We start from the raw sequence: 18,177 nt of genomic DNA, 5'->3' as shown, positions 1-18,177 counted from the left end.
TTAAAGTGCCAATCTGGCAGAAATAGAATATGAGTAAGTAAGTTATACTTTATTTATATTGAACCTTTTTATTTAGCTTTGCAGTAACAACAGGACAGAAAAATTCCAGGTGCACAGCGCTAGACCAATAATCAAAAATATATACAAAGCAGCTCACTTGAGAACGAACACCAAAACTAAATACTTATGTTTTAATAAAGAAGTCAGGCAATCATTTTTATGTTGTTTTTTTTCCCATCACTCTCGCGACTTTACGCTGCACAGGACACGAGTCTGCAAACAGTGGAGATGAAAGTAGCCGGTTCCCTCGCTGAGAAGGAGGTGAGCACTGACAGAATTATTTCAATCAGGAGAGACAGGTAAGATGAAGAAAGATAATTGTTTATCATTAGCGGATGTCTCTGGCGCTTCGTCTCTACGGGGGGGGGGGGGGAAGCATCAAAACATAATGCAAAAGAAAAGGAGATTTAAAAACAAGAACATTGTTGAAGATACAAATAGAATAATAGTTGCAGTTCAGTTTAAGAAAATAAAATACAGTAGTAAAATGCAGAAATGCAGGAAATTGATTAATATCCTTGACTCTGGTTCAATTAAAGTCTTCATAGAGATTTGTTTACATAAAAATCTTCACAATTGCCACTTTATGATACCCAAATGAGTCTCACGACACATTTAAACTTCGTGTCACCTGAGAGAATCAGTTATGAATCAATGGAGAGAGGAGGGAAACCACGGCCGATGAGCTGATGAGCGGTTCATTGTGGAGAACGTCGAGCCAGTGAGAGAAAACCGCTGAGCGCTGAACTCTCGAGCTCCGAGTGGGAACATGTTGGTGTGGCGCCAACCCGGCAGAGCAAAACCGTGTCATCGTCATAGCAACTGGCAGCATGTGATTAAAGTCAGGTTCATCGCGAGTCCAACGTCATGAAATAATAGCTGTGAGTGACGAACTTAACCGTTAAAACAAAAAAACAATCATAATCACGGACTCAGACGTGAGTCAATACATTTATTACAGTCTCTGAAATGACCTCGGTGTTTTTAATGATTATACACGTGAACTCTCACCAGCCCCCATTCAGTCTGCGCTACTGTGGGAATTTAGAGTCACAGCCACTAAATTAATAAGCAAAGTCCCGCTTCATTTATAATTCATGGGGGATTATGTATTCCGCATTTGAAGTAATTTAGATGTTTTTTGATGCGCTCAGGATTGTGATGGTAACTCATTTAAAAATCACTTTGCATGCGAACTCCGTCTTACGCAAGAGCGAGGTCATCGCAGACAAACCGCCTCTACTTCACACTTGGACCGCCGGCGCTCCCGATGAACAGAAAGAGGGGACAGATTCGTATGCAGCGTAGGCTCTTTGTTCACGGGAGGAACGGTATATAGCCTGCATGTCGGATCCACGGAGCGCTCAAAGAAACCCGCACATCCCACAGATGGTGAGCTCAACAGGCCAGACAGTAGCGAATCCTCATGAGGCAGAACATTAGAGAGGCACTGGCCTTGATTAAAGCTGCCTCACGCTCCCTTTATTTAATGACAAGAAGAAGCGGTCGACGTACAGACGGGGAGAGAAGACACAGACAGGTAGGAGGGCGGTGCCTTTAAACTCCTCGGCTTTCATTTCGACGGGCCTCCTCGTCGCCTTTTCTCTTCAGAGCGTGAAATGAAATTAGGCGACCCTATGACAACAGAGGGCTGCCGCGCATTAAACACGGAGAGACGGGACGCCGCTGGCTTTCGCTCGCTTCTCATTTATCAAAAGTCGTGACGGGGAGGTCAGGGCCTCCGAACAGGCCTGAGGCAAACGCAGAGAGGAGTCACGGAGAAGTGACACGAGGAAAAAGAAGGGAACGGGATTCACAGCAGTCAAATATATTGATAGGAAGGAATTTAAAGGCTTCACACACACACACACACACACACACACACACACACACACACACACACACACACACACTGCTGGTGCACCTCACAGGTGTTAACACTTGAGCCTGATTAGACCTCTGACATTGCCCTGATTCTCCTGGTGTGTGTGTGTGTGTGTGTGTGTGTGTGTGTGTGTGTGTGTTTTTTCACCTGTCTGGTTGGGTCAAATTACACCTTTGTCATTCTTTGAGCTCTTTCACAGCAGATGTTTTTTTTTTTTTAAATTACAGGTGGAACTAGGAGCATTAATGAGGGCTCCTCTCCGTTTTGAGCGTGCAGGAAAACCAGCAGCCTGAACGCAGCCGTCGTTAACGCGATTAGTTACACGCCGCCACACAGGGAACCCGTTTGGTTGCGCACGGCTTTTAACGATATCAGATATTCAGCCATTTGCTACTTCCTGCATACAAACATTCAGTAGTTCATGAGCAGTTGAGATTAGGTACAATTCATTATTGTTGCATCGTTGTGGTGTCAAGCACATGCTCATTTCTAAATGACCTTTATATTAGCATGCATATTCCCACTGTGATTACTTTTTTTTTGTTTAAAGGAAGTCCAAAATGGCAGGATTGTGCGATAACTTTTTTTTTTGTCACAGACTTCGGTGGCTCCTCTAACCTTACAAGAGGTTTAATCGGACACTCGGTGAAAACACCTGTGTGAGTGTGCAGAGCCAATGTTGTGAAAATTGGTTATTAATAAAATATGTATTTTTCTTTGCAGGGCACCCATTCTAGATCAAGTCCAACTACACAACATGCCAGAGGTGTAGATTCTCTCATGTTAGGTTCACTGAGCAAAAGAAGGTTGTGAGCATCTGACTTGACTTCAAACAAAAGTGTGTTTTCCCAAACTTCATCAGCCTCGAGTCAATAGTGACAAACTGGAGGAATAAAGAGCGGATATTGATTTCCTCAACCCAAACAGATTTGTGCCGCTGCGGTTGGTTTATGAACAATAACTGGAGAAGATGATCTACACACAAAACCTCTCTCTGTCTGACTTCACATGAACCAAAGTCCAGTGTTTCAGCCCAGGTCTGTAGCAAACAGGAGCAATGGGTTAGAAACCCACTTTATATGCTTTTTTACAAACTGCACCCAAAGCACCTGATAGGTTAATCGTATCGTTCAGCAATCAGACAATCATCTGTTTCACCTGTGTCTCCACCTGTCCTCCTCTTTTTCGTCTTCTTCTCCATACCAGCACCATCTTGTGGTCTACTTCATAGCCACACTGTGACATCTTCTTCTGGTGCATTTCATTGCAAATCAAAAATACAAGCTGATAGAGAACAGAAGTGTCTTACGGCAACATTAAATACACAATCAACCACACTTAACTCATACATGACCTGAGGTGTTGCTCTTTGTTTGTGTGTTTGTCCTGTTCGCCAACCCATTTATGGCGGTTCTGGGTTCCCTAAACTTTGAAAACATGGACAGCTCCAGGAAATGTTTGAAGGAATCCTGTCTTCGGAAGGCTCTTATTCTGAAATCTGAATTCCAAGTTGTTGTCTCGTTATTCCAACATACATTCAGCCACAGGCACATTTCAGTATGTGAGCAACCACACTGGCACCAAGAGTGATATTATATCGTATAAAGAACGATATGTAAAAAAAAAAAAACTAGAGGCTTGTGAACACATTGCAAATCATTTATTGATTCACGGCACATTCAAAGTTTGAATAGATAATCATCGTTAAGATCCGCATCTTCCTCCATTCCTCTCCACAAACGTCTGACCACATGATTCACTAGTTGACTGTGCTCGTTGCAGCCAAACACGGAGGCAATGCGACACTCTGCGATTATCCCCCAGCAGGAATTAAGTTTTACTTTGCATCAGACCTCGACAGTGTTATGATGGAACACACAAACAGACCATATCCATACAGCATTAGCCCATGGGAAATAGCTTCTGAAATTACCCCATCTCCCTTAAATGATCTTCCTTAATGCCTCGTGCATTCTGTGCGTAATTCAGCCGCAGCACGCTGCTGCCGCTGCTACATATTATGCATTGAGAGCGCTTGGTTTGTGGAGATGGGTAATTGTGAGAGGTTCCCCCCAGAGTGCGGGGCGTATTAAACAGGCAGCAGTGTTGAGTTAATTGAAAGTGTTAACCATCTAATGGAGTGCACTGTGGCTAATGAATGGGAGAGTCCGCCCCGTCATCTATAGATGGCCTCTAAAGAAAAAGTGCGCTTCAGTTTTTTTTTTTAAACACAGCCTCCGTCTTCCCATTAGCTCTCCTCTTTGGTAGCGAGCTGTCACACTGGTTTAGTCGCCGGGCTCTCTCAAAAATCCCTGATGTGGTCGGAAGAGAATAGTGGGAGGTAAATAAAAGAGTTCAAACCGCTCTGTGTGTGTGTGTGTGTGTGTGTGTGTGTGTGTGTGTGTGTTTGGAAGAGATGAAGGAAAGGAAACCGCCTCAGCAAAAATACAAAACAACACAAAGTCAAAGGGAAGGACAGAGTGAAAGGCAGGCGGGGAAAAGCAACACAGAGAATAAGATGTGTGGAAGAGAGATAGGTGGTGGTGGTGGGTGGGAGAAAAGAGTGTGGGGGAATAAAATGAAGGCAGAAAGATAAAAGGAAAACTGGGGGAGAAAGGCAGAAAAACAGCTGGGATGTGGAGAGCTGAGGAATGCAGCGAAACTCAAGGGTATCTATTCTTGCACCGGCATGTGGAAATTGACTGGTCAGTGAGCTATTGTGGTCCAGCAGGGTGGAGAGAAGGGATTGAGTGGCTCCAGAAGTACACGACTGGCTGAACCTTATCTCAACTCACGAGTCACAACCCCCCCCCCCCCCCCAACACCTACAATTCACTTAATGGCTCGTGTGCACTTTCATCTTTTAAGGAACTTCGAGTGACTTCCCCGAAGGAAGCTTCTGACCTTAAAAACTGTTCAGATATTTCTGTGTTGTTGTGTGGAAACGGTAACGCTGCCCGTTTAGAGGCTATATCGCACATCTTTCTGAGTTAATATTTCATAAGCTCATTAGGACTACCGCACTGCACTGCCGTTTGCTTTATAGATAACCTTAATGTCCAGAGAGTACTTGGCAGTCTGGATCGGTCTGGAGAGAATACGCCGGAGAATACAGAAAAATGCAGAGAGTGAATTAAAGTAGCCTTTCTGCTGCAGAGGTGTGAGCTGTACTTAGATCCTTAAAGTATACGGTATCAATACTGCAGTGCAAATTTGCAGAAATGTCCTCATTTAAAATTTGTGTTCAAGCAACTTTCAAATGTCCAGTGTCAAGACTTTTCAAAATAAACTTCTGTCTTTAGGCAACAAAACTACTTGATTAGTTTTAGGAAAACATGGTGTTTTGGATTAAAGTGGCATTACTTAAGTACGTAAATTACGCAGTTTCTGTTCAAATATACTGATATGAGGACTACGGTTTTAATGCCTCGAGTTTGGCATATAGACTTCTATACAATCAGAGGAGTCACCCCCTGCTGGACATTAGTGAGAATGCAGGTTTAAGGCCCTTCCACCTTGGCTTTACTTTTCAGAACCGGAGGTTGCCTCTTTGGTAATACTCAAGAAGAATATACGTACCTCAAAGTTGTGCAGTACTTGGGTAAATGTACTTAGTTACTTGTACTAACAGCACCTTATTAAAGCCAGATTTCCCAGATCGTCAGTCGGGGGCATTTAACAAAACACTGCGCAGTGTACACACAGCTGGCAGGGCAGAATGTGAGGGCGACAGTGTATGAAAGACCTGGCTCACGCTGATGTTTGTGCTGGCTTTGCTCCTCAGGTTTGACTCATGCATACAAAAACACACACACACGCACACGCACACACACACACACACACACACACACACACACACACACACATACACACACACACACACACACACACACACACACACACACACACACACACAGAGACGATTGTAAAAGAAGCTGTTAGTGAGCCGAGGCGGCGCCATCTGCAGCCGTCATTAGGACGGACGTGAATGCAGATTCATGGGTGAAGCTATTCAACAACCTGGACGCAATAAAGATGAGGAAGATAAACGGGGTTAAGATGCACATTAATCTTTTTTTTTCTTCTTAATTTGCATAAACCGCTTGGTGTGCGTGTGTGGAGACAGAGAAAAAGTACCTTTTGCCTGCAGCGTCTTGTGTTTATGTGTGAGATAAAGACTGGAAGGAGAAGAGAGGCAGAGCGGCTCCGGGGTTAAGTAAGAGACTGTCAGGCGTAAGATGATGCTAAACCCCTTGTTGCTTTTTCATAATCTTCTTGAACTTTGGCAGCGTCATTAGGAGATAATGCAGGATAATACCAGAGATCCCCATTGATTGGCCATGCCTGCCAGATGAGCCTGATATCGACCCAAGAACAAGGTTATGATGAGCAGTCTTTTCATGCTTCTAATTTATCTGCTTATCTCAAAACAACAAGAATCAGGACAAATCTGGAGTATAAATAGTACATTTTTAAGCCATTTCACTGGTTATCATGAGAAAGTTTTGCAAGAAAGATGCATTGCTATGCTTGATTAAGCTTCATAGAAACTCCACTCAGAGGGCACAAATGCCAAACATTTGAGGGCTCTGGACATAATAGGTGTTTTAGGACTAGAGGAACTTGTTCTTAGTTCTACAAACCTTCCTTTTTGTTGTGTCCGCATCTCAAGAACTAGTTCTTAGTTCTTAGAACGCCGTTTTGACAGACTTTTTTTTAGCTCCTATTGAACCACGAGTGACTTAGGTGCATGTTGATGGGTCGAGCCATTTTTTAAAAACTCTCTATCACTGTAAACAGACAGCACAAAACACAAATAACATTTTGTAACAAAAAAAGGAAGAAAACACGGATAAATGGACCAACAGTGAAGTCTAGAAGTTAACTTGTTTAAGAGCACACTCCCACTGAGCCAATGGACAAGTGAGAGCTGCTGCTCAGCGAGCTAACCAAGTAGCAGAAAGGCTAATTCAGTAGCATAAAACCTAACTCAGTAGCGCAAAGGCTAACCCAGTAGCACAAAGCCTAACTCAGTAGCACAAAGACTAACCCAGTAGTGCAAAGGCTAACCCAGTAGCAGAAAGGCTAACCCAGTAGCAGAAAGGCTAACTCAGTGGCACAACGGCTAACTTAGTAGCACAAAGGCTAATTCAGTAGCACAAAGGCTAACTTAGTAGCACAAAGGCTAAGTTAATAGCACAAAAGCTAATTCAGTAGCACAAAGGTTAACTCAGTAGCACAAAGGTTAACTCAGTAGCAGTAATCATGCCCACTGATCCAAAGAATTCTTCAAAGATTCTATTCTACTATTCTACTATTCTACTACTACTACAAAAAGCTTGTAGCAAACGTAGCAAACTCATTGCAGGGCTTCCCGTTAGTGGTGTGAATGCAAACAGACAAAAAGCGCTTCAGTATGTAGAGGGCAGTTCCTCTCAGGGAGTCCCCAGAACTGTTTGATCCAGAAACGCCTAATGCCACTGATTGTTTGGAGGGTTGCTGCAAGTGGCTGCAACAAATCTGTAACTTCTGCACAGCGACAGAGGAGAGCTGAAGGTCATTCTCAGCTGTGAATTTTAAAAGAAACTAATGAGCGCTGTCCTCGGAACTCACCGAGCTGAGCGAAAAAAACATCACTCAGCCAGCCAGAAAAGAGGATGTAAAAGAGATGCTATATTCAGTGTGATTGATCGTCTACGGAATGCAGAAACCCGGCAGTGTGGCTTCTTCCGGTGTTTCGGAATAATAATGAAATGAGTGAGTCACATATCAAAGGAGATGAGAGGAACAGGAGAGAGAGAGAGAGAGAGAGAGAGAGAGGGGCAGGGAGAAAGGAGGTTGTGTATTTTACAGTGCTGTGAGGCAATGAAACCATCCATTGATAAGAGAGGACTCTCATATTCTGCTCATCAGAGGAAGTTCAGGTGAAGTGAAGGTCTCTGAGGTGAAACAGTACAACAGTGGGCGTATTCACCAACAGTTTGCTGCCAAAACAGAATCTCTCTCTCTTTCTTTCTCCTTCCCGTTTCGCCCTCTTCCCTCTACCCTTTGATCCACTCTCACTCACTCTGTCTCCTCTTTCCTCTCCCTCCCTGCCTCCTACACTCTCTCACTCAGGGATTTGCCCTCGGCGACCTACTCTGTTGCTTAAACTCTGTGCAGCAGATTTTTAAATATATTTAAAAAAAAAAAAAAGAAATAAGATATGAGCGAAATCTTATTCATGATATTGATATCTTGGCAGTGGAGAAATGTTTTAGCTAATCCAAAGAGATTTGCAAATGCATCTCCTCAACACGTGAAGGTCAGAGAGGCGCAGATTGTTCTCAGCAGCTTAGAGCAAAACTGAATATCTCATGAGCGGAGGAGCTCGATGAGAGGACGAGAGGACACTCTTCAACGGCAAGGAGAACATTTTCTTTTTTCTTCCAAAATATTTCAAATAGTTGGCCATCTAGTCGCCCCAGGTTTGAAACTTGGATCAGTGTGTTGAAAACTTTTCAAGGCTTGTCTTTCAAGAGTGAAAGCAGAACATGTTGTACTTTCATAAATACCCTGTACAGGTAGCTGTAGCTTTGAAGAGGATTGTTCAAGGGTACATGTACAAGTCGAGAGTTCACTGAGAAAATCTCATATATGCAAAGAAAAAAAAAAAGAGTATCGGAGGTCCAAATATATTTAATAATGAAGGTGCTGTTTGGTTCAGTTCAAAAACGATCTATCCCTCGGATATTACAATTGCAATATCAGTCAAATCACAAATCAATATTTTTTCAAAATTGTTCGGTCGTAACTAAGTTTGTTTTTTGCAACTTTCATTGTGGCTCATTTGAATATTTAAAGTTATAGGGAAACGATGACGATTTAACGTTTTAAAGACGTGGCTAACGTTATGAATTGAAAAAAACTCTTCAGGTAAAAAGTTAAAAAGCTTTTAATCAGATGTTTATTTCACCTTCAATGCTGGTTCATGTTATATATCATGATATACATTTATACTTATATTGTACATAGTTGTTAAATGTAAATCTGTTGTACTTTTCTTTTTTTTGTTGCCCTTGTTTTATTTTGTATATATATATTTTCTTGTCTATTGTAAACTTGTGTATGGACATTGAGAGAGAAGTGGAAACCGGAGTCAAATTCCATGTATGCGTAGGCATTTTAACTGCTGTCCCTTATGTGCTTTGTTAAAGCACTTTGTAGCTTTAAAAGTCATACGTCTCATTTTTCTACCAAGAAGAAACAACAACCGTTTGTCATCAGTGTAATTTAAAGGAAGGTTTAATCACATACAAAATGTAACACTTTGATTAAACTGCATGAACACAAATAATCACTCCAACAAAGACGGGTAACGGATCCAAACAAGGGTTTCCTTTAATGATCATTTGTCATGTAAAGAATATAATACAATGACAGGACTGGAATTCATAAGAACACACATCAATAAATATGGATAAATACTTGTGGACCACATTCACACGGCCGTCAGACGGACTCTGATGCAGTTGTGTTGTCGTATCTGCGTTCACCGTCGACATGAACACACAGGAAGCTGCAAACTGAAGTGTTGCGCGAGCAGCAGAGCTGAAGCGGTGAAGTATCACCTCGCTTCTGGCTCTCCCGCAGAGAGTGTTTGTGGACCGGAGTGTGTGAGCAGAAAGGAGAAACTGAAAGGAGGGAGATGTGTTTTAGATCCGCTGAGGCTGTATGAACATGGTCCAGAGAGGCTAAGCAACAAACACACCCAGAGTCTAAATGGATTTTTTAAAAAACAGGAAAAGAGAAAAAAAAACCTCAAGAGTATTTACATCCCAAAGGAGAAGAAATGTTTGTCATCGATTTCTGCTCCGAGTTCGTCTCTTTCATCCCTCAATCCTCTCACTGTAACATCTTTCCATTCAACCAATCCCAAACAGAATGCGGCCGAGAGAAAACTGTGTCTCAAACTCAACATCAGCGGGCGCACCTGTGCGTTAGACGCTGAACTGTGAAGAAGCTGACGCGGAAGTCCACCGCTGAAAAAAAAAAGAAAAAAAAAAAAAGAGTCTGATGAGAAGAAGAATAACGATGCAAATGATGCAGAAACAGCAGTGAGCTATGACAGTCCGTTTTTTCCATGTCGTTTAGGAAGCATCCAGCGGTCATTGGGCTGTCGATGCCATCGACAGACTTAATGGGAACCGAAGACAGACGGCCTAATCGTGAAATCAATAGTCCGTCTGTGCGCAACTGAGGACAGCGGAACTCGGCCGCTCTTATCGGGTTGTCATTGCTGACGAGCGCTGCGGCTAAATGCATCAGGTTGACAGCCGCCGCCGCCGCCGCCGCCGCCGCCGCCGCCGCCGCCGCCGGTCGTTACGGTGCATGTAGGGAACAGAGGTTCTCTGTTTGCAAAAAAAGCCCACACACAGGTGCTCCCACACGAGTACACACAGCAGAAAGTTTAAAAGTTCATGTTCACCAAACACAATCATCCTAAAAGACAAAAAAACAACAAGGCAAAAATCTAACTTCTGTTCTCGTTCGTCCGAGTTTGAAAGCCAAGCAGCCGAACAGGGTCACGTTAGAATGAAATCATTTTGCTTATCATACTTCACAATACTACGGGCTAAAAGCGATGCAGTTCATTTATCTCCACGTCTTACCATCATCAAGCAGCTAACTTCGTGGCCGGGACATGTAGCTTTAGCCTCAGTCTTTTAGCATGATGTAACGCATGTGGCAACCCGCTAAATACCGCCGCTTGGACGGCGTCTTTAGAACAGGTGCTGGTGAGAGGGGAGGTTGGATGAGTCAAGACTTTCACCCAGGAGACCACTGTTTGTGTCCTGTGTGTCAGCGTTGACTTACTTTACCGTACTTTTGTCGCGTAGTTATTTTACACAACAAACTTTTTTTTTTTAACCCAAACCACAATCTTTTCCACAACCTAACCTAAGTAGTTTTGTTGCTCAAGTAACCCTAAAAACGAAGTAAACCTACGTTGTTGCTCTTAGGTCAGAACTAGCAGAGGTGGCTGAGCCTGAGAAAAAGGTCTGCCGGCTCTGAAGACGTTCAACGGTTTGCCTGCTGCTCTCCCCTCAGGCAGCCCAGCCAAGATGCAGCTGGCAGCAACCTCTGTTAAGTCACTCATCCTCACAATTAAGGCTCACAATCATAAGGCTTCATCTTTGTCTCTCTGCCTGCCCTCAGGGCTTCCACGAGAGAAAAAAGACCAACGAGGGGAAGAGAGAGCTGTGTGAGCCGAGGAGATGAAAAGGAGGAGTCAAAGGAAAGAGAGAAGAGGGTCAATGCGTTTGAAGTTTGAAGAGGATGGGGAAGAACGTGTGAAAATGTGGTTTTTGCATGAATTCAATCCTAAAAGCAGTATGTGAGAGTGTCGCTTGAGAAGCTGTGAGAAAGTTTGGCACCTTCAAAAAAGAGCGAGAGGAGAAACGTACCGTCCCAGAGGACGGGCCAAAAGCAAGCTGTCCCCTAACAGAGACAACACACACAAACCCCACGAGGATATCATTACTTTGGACCGCTCGGAAATCAAACTTCAAACACATATCCAACTCATTAAGGATAGACGCACAACAAATATCTGTGTTTTTGTGGTAGCCCTAAAAATCTCCGCAGGAGCGAAGAAGACGAGAAAGAACAGCAGATTCAGTTCAACTGTTTATGTTTTTCTAACCTTAACATAGATGTTTTATAAGTATGTAATTTAACTTTCTCCTACGCTGTGACAAGAGTGTGCGGAAGCAAAGTTGTTCAATTTTGACTTTACTTGTTGCTGGCTAGTTAGCTAGCTCCCTCGCTAATTCCGCCATGCTTTCATGCTACACTGGTGACAGAAATGAAGTTATTAAATTAACTCATCTGGCCGAAAGCCATGTGCTTTCCTTTGCCCTGACAAGAGTGTGTAAATGGCGCATTGAGTTGTTTTACTCGTTTAGCGGCTGGCTCGTTAGCTAGCTAGCTAGCTAGCTAATTCCACCATGCCTTAATGCTACGCTGGTTATAGCGGGCTGGTGGGCACCGTCAGAGCTGGAGCTCTTGTGCTACGATAAACAGTAAATGTATGAAATTCCTAATGCTTAAATAGACCACTAGTTCACCGAGTCTGAGGCAACCCATTCGAGGCGGACTAGAGAGTGTTGGTTTGTGTTCAAGTCTGCGGTTAACATCAACCCGAACGCTCCAGGGTTCAGGTCAACTGAACTAAACAGGGCCGGTGTGAACGCGCCATCTTGTCTCCTCATGCTCTCATCTGTTTTCAGAAAGTTTTCTAACTCCTGTCAGACAGCTGAAACTTCCCACAGCTGTAATTACACTGTCTCTGGACATCAACTCTGAATTGAATTACCGAACAGAACTGTCTGCCCTTTCATTCAACCACCCGCACTCGATAGATAGAAGAAGAAGAAGGACCCGAGATCTAAGATACGACAGCGGTTTGACGGCTGTGACGGTTCTCCGGGTCTCCTGTCCGTCACCCTAAACCTTCCCCCGGCTGTCCGTCAACCTAACCCTTCCCGTGTCATCGTTCGCTCTGCCGTTCTGCAGATAATGCAACTTGTTAATTAGGCATGCAGCAGATTAATTAAACTGATACAGAGGTGTAGGTTCACTTTTCTGCTCCATGCGGAGGAGTGTTGTCATTGCCAAGGTGAGGAGAGACAAACAAAGGCAGAGAATTAATGTGCACAGGATGTATTGTCCTCCCTCATGACTTTATATAACCTGATTGTACTTTCGGGTTGTTTTTTTTATAAAATACGTTGCTGCTAAAAAAAGAAAGAAAGAAAGAAAGAAAGAAAAGAGCTGGTTAGTTGAGGTCCTTCAATACTTTTCTATTGTAAAAAAAAAGAGAGTGACGGTGAAAAGAATGTCCAGTGAGGAAGATAAACGAGAAGCACTGAAGTGAGAGGTGGTGATGGAAGATGAAGCGAGAAACTAGAGGGGGGAAACGAAAAGGATAAAAGTGCCGGAGTCAGTGTTTGGGACATAATCCTAAGAGCTCCAACCTCAAGTGCTGGCTTTAAAAAAAAAAAAACACACCACTTTAACCCAGCAGTAAAAAGAGAGCAAACCGCTTGTTCTATCCGTCTCAATCCGCTCTTTAAAGCAGGACACGCAGCCGGAGCGAGCGCAGGTGTGAGAGTCTGCCCCAGAAATGTGAAGCCTTAATCTCTGCTGGCCTCAGCCACTGTCAACACCCTCAATCACCAACACACGAACAACGCCGAGACAAGAGAGAGAGAATCTTCAGCCTGATGTACCCCGTGTACAGCTTTGACTCACGATCCGACATTAGTCTCTGCTAGTTTTCAAACCGGTTCCCCAGCTCATTTTGATTCAGGGGCCGTTCAAACGTCTCGTGTTCCTTGTGCTCTAAAAATCCATTGTCGTCGATGGAGACGCACGGAAGGCGAGGGCGACGCCGTTGCGGTGCGCGAGCGTTCCCAAGTGCCTATTTATTTTTCAGGGCGTGACCGAATAACAGAATATTCCATATGGATAATCTAAATTAGGCCTTATTCTAAATGCAGCGTTTTTCTGATTAAGACATGTGGGATATGCCGATATTGTTCTGGTTTTAGGAGAATTCTTTGGACATGTATACAGCGCATTCGAAATACATGCTTCTCAATTGGGGTTTGGTTTACGACCAGCTCTGTGCGTTGGACACAAACCGCCTAGTCAACAGTTTTCAAGGCTGGTGAGAACAAAGAAAAGCCCAAATATCTGGTCGGAAGGCAAAAAAACAGATCTGCTTTTAAACATTATGAACGACTTGGATACCAACAAGGTTTAATGATATGTTTAATGCTCACATGCTGTGTTTGCACAGTCGAACATTGTGGCATGCACAGCTGCATGGAAACAGGAATACTAGTTGAGTCTTCATTTTTATTAGCCGTGTAAACAGCTTAGTAAGGATATTGTCTTTTTCGGAATGAGGACAGGAAGTGGAATTACTTGAGCATGTAAACATGGTTAATGTTGTGCGGTACGAAGAGGCCGAAGGTCTTGAAAAGTGATAAATAATCTAACATTTAGGTGCGATCAAGCTTGTTTTTTTAAATGAACAATTTCCAAAACGATCAATTGTGCTCAATTCACTGCTTCCACCTTTGCTAATGAGGGAGGTCAATCGTTACGTTTATGTATTGTCATTTATTAAAAAAGGTCATGTTTAGCGATTGAACAAAACATCAAAGACACAACCTACAAGAAAAAGGCAAAGCAGACGTGGGATCGCTGAGCTGAGACAAACCGACATCAAAGGATTCCATTAACCCTCCAAGATGACAGCGACGGATGTCTGCTCGAGACGCGCCGACACTTCTGAGCGGTGACTGATGTGTGATGTGACGTGATGAAACTGTAACGCCGTGTGTTTTCCATTTGTCTCTGTTTTTTTTTTTTTTTTTTTTTTCTGATCTAAAGTAACTGTCTCACAATGACAAGAAGATACAACGCTAACGATCAAATAATTCAATTACGACTGCCTCTGATTCAAAGAAAATCAATCAAATCTGTTTCAGAATAAGTGGCTCAAAGTCAAGTACAATGTCTTATAAAAAAGCAAACCAAAAGCAGCGGAGTCAAGAAAATAAACACTTGAGTGTTTGTAAAAAACGATGTGTGTTCAACAGACAAAAGGCTCAAGTCAACAACACGGACGTCTTCCTTGACTCGTCTGATTTCGATGCGCCATTTTCAGCGACGTCGCCCCCTATTTGTAGTTTGTACTAAACCACTTCTCTCCGAAAGAATGTTCGGCGTAGGATCTCTCAAAGTTTTTTTTTGTTGTTGTGTTTTTTAAAAACAGGTCAGCGTAGCCCCGTGTTTCAGGTCGTCGTTGAGCTCGGAGGACGTAGTAGCTGGGTGGAGTTAAGAGGGACGGGGGGATGGGGGGGACGGGGGGGGGGGGAGACAGAGTTAAACAGAGAGAGGAAAGTAAAAAGAGTACAAAGGGATTCGCTGTTGTCCCGGTTGACGCCTGGCAGCACTTCAGCAGGCCTCAGCGTTGACGCTATAATACAGGGGGGGAGCCAGGGGCGGAGCTAAGGGCGGGGCAGTGCAGGGAGAAGGGGAGGGGCCTTGGGCAGAGAGTTTTGAGCTGTAACATGTGAAGTGGTGTTTCGGGGGGCAAGAGGAAGGGACGACGGGGGGGGACAGGCAAACCGCAGTCGGCAGCAGTGGAAAAGAAGGGAAAGAAAGGGGGAGTGGTTATTTTTTTTGTTGTTGTATTTTTCTTTTGGTTCAGACGTGGGCGTGGTTGTGGCCCGGCTCTCCTCCGTGGCGCCCCCCCTCTCTGTGGCCGTGCCTCTTGTGCTTCCTGCGCTCCCTCCTGCCCTTGTGGTGGTGGCGCCGGTAGCGGTGGGCTCGTCGGGCTGATGGAGCAAATGGAGCAGAGAGAGAGAGAGAGAGAGAGAGAGAGACAGTGAGATAAAAACGGGGGGAAAGGGAAGCGATTTATTAGAGAAGTCAGAGTGGAACACTGATGTAAGAGGGAGCGTTCAGACGGCTCGTCGGAGGGGAGGGGGGGGGTTAAACCCAGGTATGAGACGAGGGAGAGGAGATGTTCTCTGCAGAAGGTTTAGCTGTTTCCACCACACTGAGGGAAACTGTGTGGTGGAAAGCCTGGGCGCCTTCAGCAGAGCCCACTGAGCCAGCCGCCCACTCACTGCCTCAGTGTGAGCTCGTTTCTGGGGCCAAATTAGGCCGCTCCGTCCCTCTCTGGGTTTTGCCAACAGAGACATGTCATCTGCAATGAATGACAAGGACGCTGTAACTCCGGGCCATAAAAAAACAACTGTCCAAAGTCGAAAGGAACATCATTTTGGTTTTTATCACTTTCAACAGCGGCTAAATTATTTCAGTATTTCATCATTACATTGTGAGCGGACTGAAATGAAGTACAAGAAACGGTTTGTTGAATATGTATATATCTCCTTTGAAGTAGAAAGAAATTAGGTCTGAAACGTCAAGACATTTATTCAGTCCGTTCAAATCATTTTAAGGGAAACTAAAGTTTATTTTAAGGCTCAAAAGGACATAAGGTGTGTGAGAGTTACATAATAAAAGACTGTTATCATTGAGTTCAGATGTTAAACTGTGTTAGAATAAGAGGCGGCATCAAAGAGGAATGAAAGACTTCGATGTCATAATTTCTAATAGTGTTCTCTGCTCCAAGAGCAGACCCGAGGTGGAAAATCACTGTTATACAGTGAGTTAATATATTGAATATAGTATTATAGTAATAATATTATGAATATCACATGTGTTACGGCTGAATATCAAATGTATTAAGGCTGTATACAACATGTGTTATTAAGGCTGAATATCACATGTATTAAGGCTGAATATCACATGTGTTATTAAGGCTGAATATCACGTGTATTAAGGCTGAATATCACATGTGTTATTAAGGCTGAATATCACATGTGTTAAGGCTGAATATCACATGTGTTATTAAGGCTGAATATCACATGTATTAAGGCTGAATATCACATGTGTTAAGGCTGAATATCACATGTATTAAGGCTGAATATCACATGTGTTATTAAGGCTGAATATCACATGTATTAAGGCTGAATATCACATGTGTTAAGGCTGAATATCACATGTATTAAGGCTGAATATCACATGTGTTATTAAGGCTGAATATCACGTGTATTAAGGCTGAATATCACGTGTATTAAGGCTGAATATCACATGTATTAAGGCTGAATATCACATGTATTATTAAGGCTGAATATCACATGTGTTATTAAGGCTGAATATCACATGTGTTATTAAGGCTGAATATCACATGTGTTATTAAGGCTGAATATCACATGTGTTATTAAGGCTGAATATCACATGTGTTATTAAGGCTGAATATCACGTGTGTTAAGGCTGAATATCACATGTGTTAAGGCTGAATATCACATGTATTAAGGCTGAATATCACATGTGTTATTAAGGCTGAATATCACATGTATTAAGGCTGAATATCACATGTGTTATTAAGGCTGAATATCACATGTATTAAGGCTGAATATCACATGTATTAAGGCTGAATATCACATGTGTTATTAAGGCTGAATATCACATGTGTTATTAAGGCTGAATATCACATGTGTTATTAAGGCTGAATATCACATGTATTAAGGCTGAATATCACATGTATTAAGGCTGAATATCACATGTATTAAGGCTGAATATCACATGTGTTATTAAGGCTGAATATCACATGTGTTAAGGCTGAATATCACATGTATTAAGGCTGAATATCACATGTGTTATTAAGGCTGAATATCACATGTATTAAGGCTGAATATCACATGTGTTATTAAGGCTGAATATCACATGTATTAAGGCTGAATATCACATGTATTAAGGCTGAATATCACATGTGTTATTAAGGCTGAATATCACATGTGTTATTAAGGCTGAATATCACATGTGTTATTAAGGCTGAATATCACATGTATTAAGGCTGAATATCACATGTATTAAGGCTGAATATCACATGTATTAAGGCTGAATATCACATGTGTTATTAAGGCTGAATATCACATGTATTAAGGCTGAATATCACATGTATTAAGGCTGAATATCACATGTGTTATTAAGGCTGAATATCACATGTATTAAGGCTGAATATCACATGTATTAAGGCTGAATATCACATGTGTTAAGGCTGAATATCACATGTGTTATTAAGGCTGAATATCACATGTGTTAAGGCTGAATATCACATGTGTTATTAAGGCTGAATATCACATGTGTTATTAAGGCTGAATATCACGTGTGTTAAGGCTGAATATCACATGTATTAAGGCTGAATATCACATGTGTTAAGGCTGAATATCACATGTGTTATTAAGGCTGAATATCACATGTATTAAGGCTGAATATCACATGTATTAAGGCTGAATATCACATGTGTTATTAAGGCTGAATATCACATGTGTTATTAAGGCTGATTATCACATGTATTAAGGCTGAATATCACATGTGTTAAGGCTGAATATCACATGTGTTATTAAGGCTGAATATCACATGTGTTAAGGCTGAATATCACATGTATTAAGGCTGAATATCACATGTGTTAAGGCTGAACAATTCTTGAACAATGAATCTTGCAGTTTAAACAAATTATTTGCCGCTTAATGTTACCTAACTTAATCAAAATATTGAGGTCGGGTTGTTTCCCTCGGTGTTATTGGAGGATGTCGTGTGGC

The 18,177-nt window shown here is 42.7% G+C and overlaps 1 protein-coding gene across 1 annotated transcript in view; it reads right to left on the bottom strand.

Annotated features, from left to right (window-relative positions):
- Window positions 1–10,277: 10,277 nt before the first annotated feature.
- ncanb (neurocan b) overlaps window positions 10,278–18,177 on the bottom strand; it is a 101,102-nt gene continuing 93,202 nt past the window's right edge. Inside the window, 1 exon segment of the mRNA XM_068702408.1 lies at window positions 10,278–15,339. Within this exon segment, the coding sequence (XP_068558509.1) occupies window positions 15,209–15,339 (131 nt within the window). The 3' untranslated portion in view covers window positions 10,278–15,208.

The sequence above is a fragment of the Cebidichthys violaceus genome, unplaced genomic scaffold (assembly GCF_023349555.1).
Source record: "Cebidichthys violaceus isolate CVI_PGR_0920_01 unplaced genomic scaffold, fCebVio1.0.p SCAF_84, whole genome shotgun sequence".
Classification (NCBI taxonomy): Eukaryota; Metazoa; Chordata; class Actinopteri; order Perciformes; family Stichaeidae; genus Cebidichthys; species Cebidichthys violaceus.
Note: the sequence above shows the minus strand (reverse complement) of the source record. Positions and strands in the feature narration are given on the sequence as shown.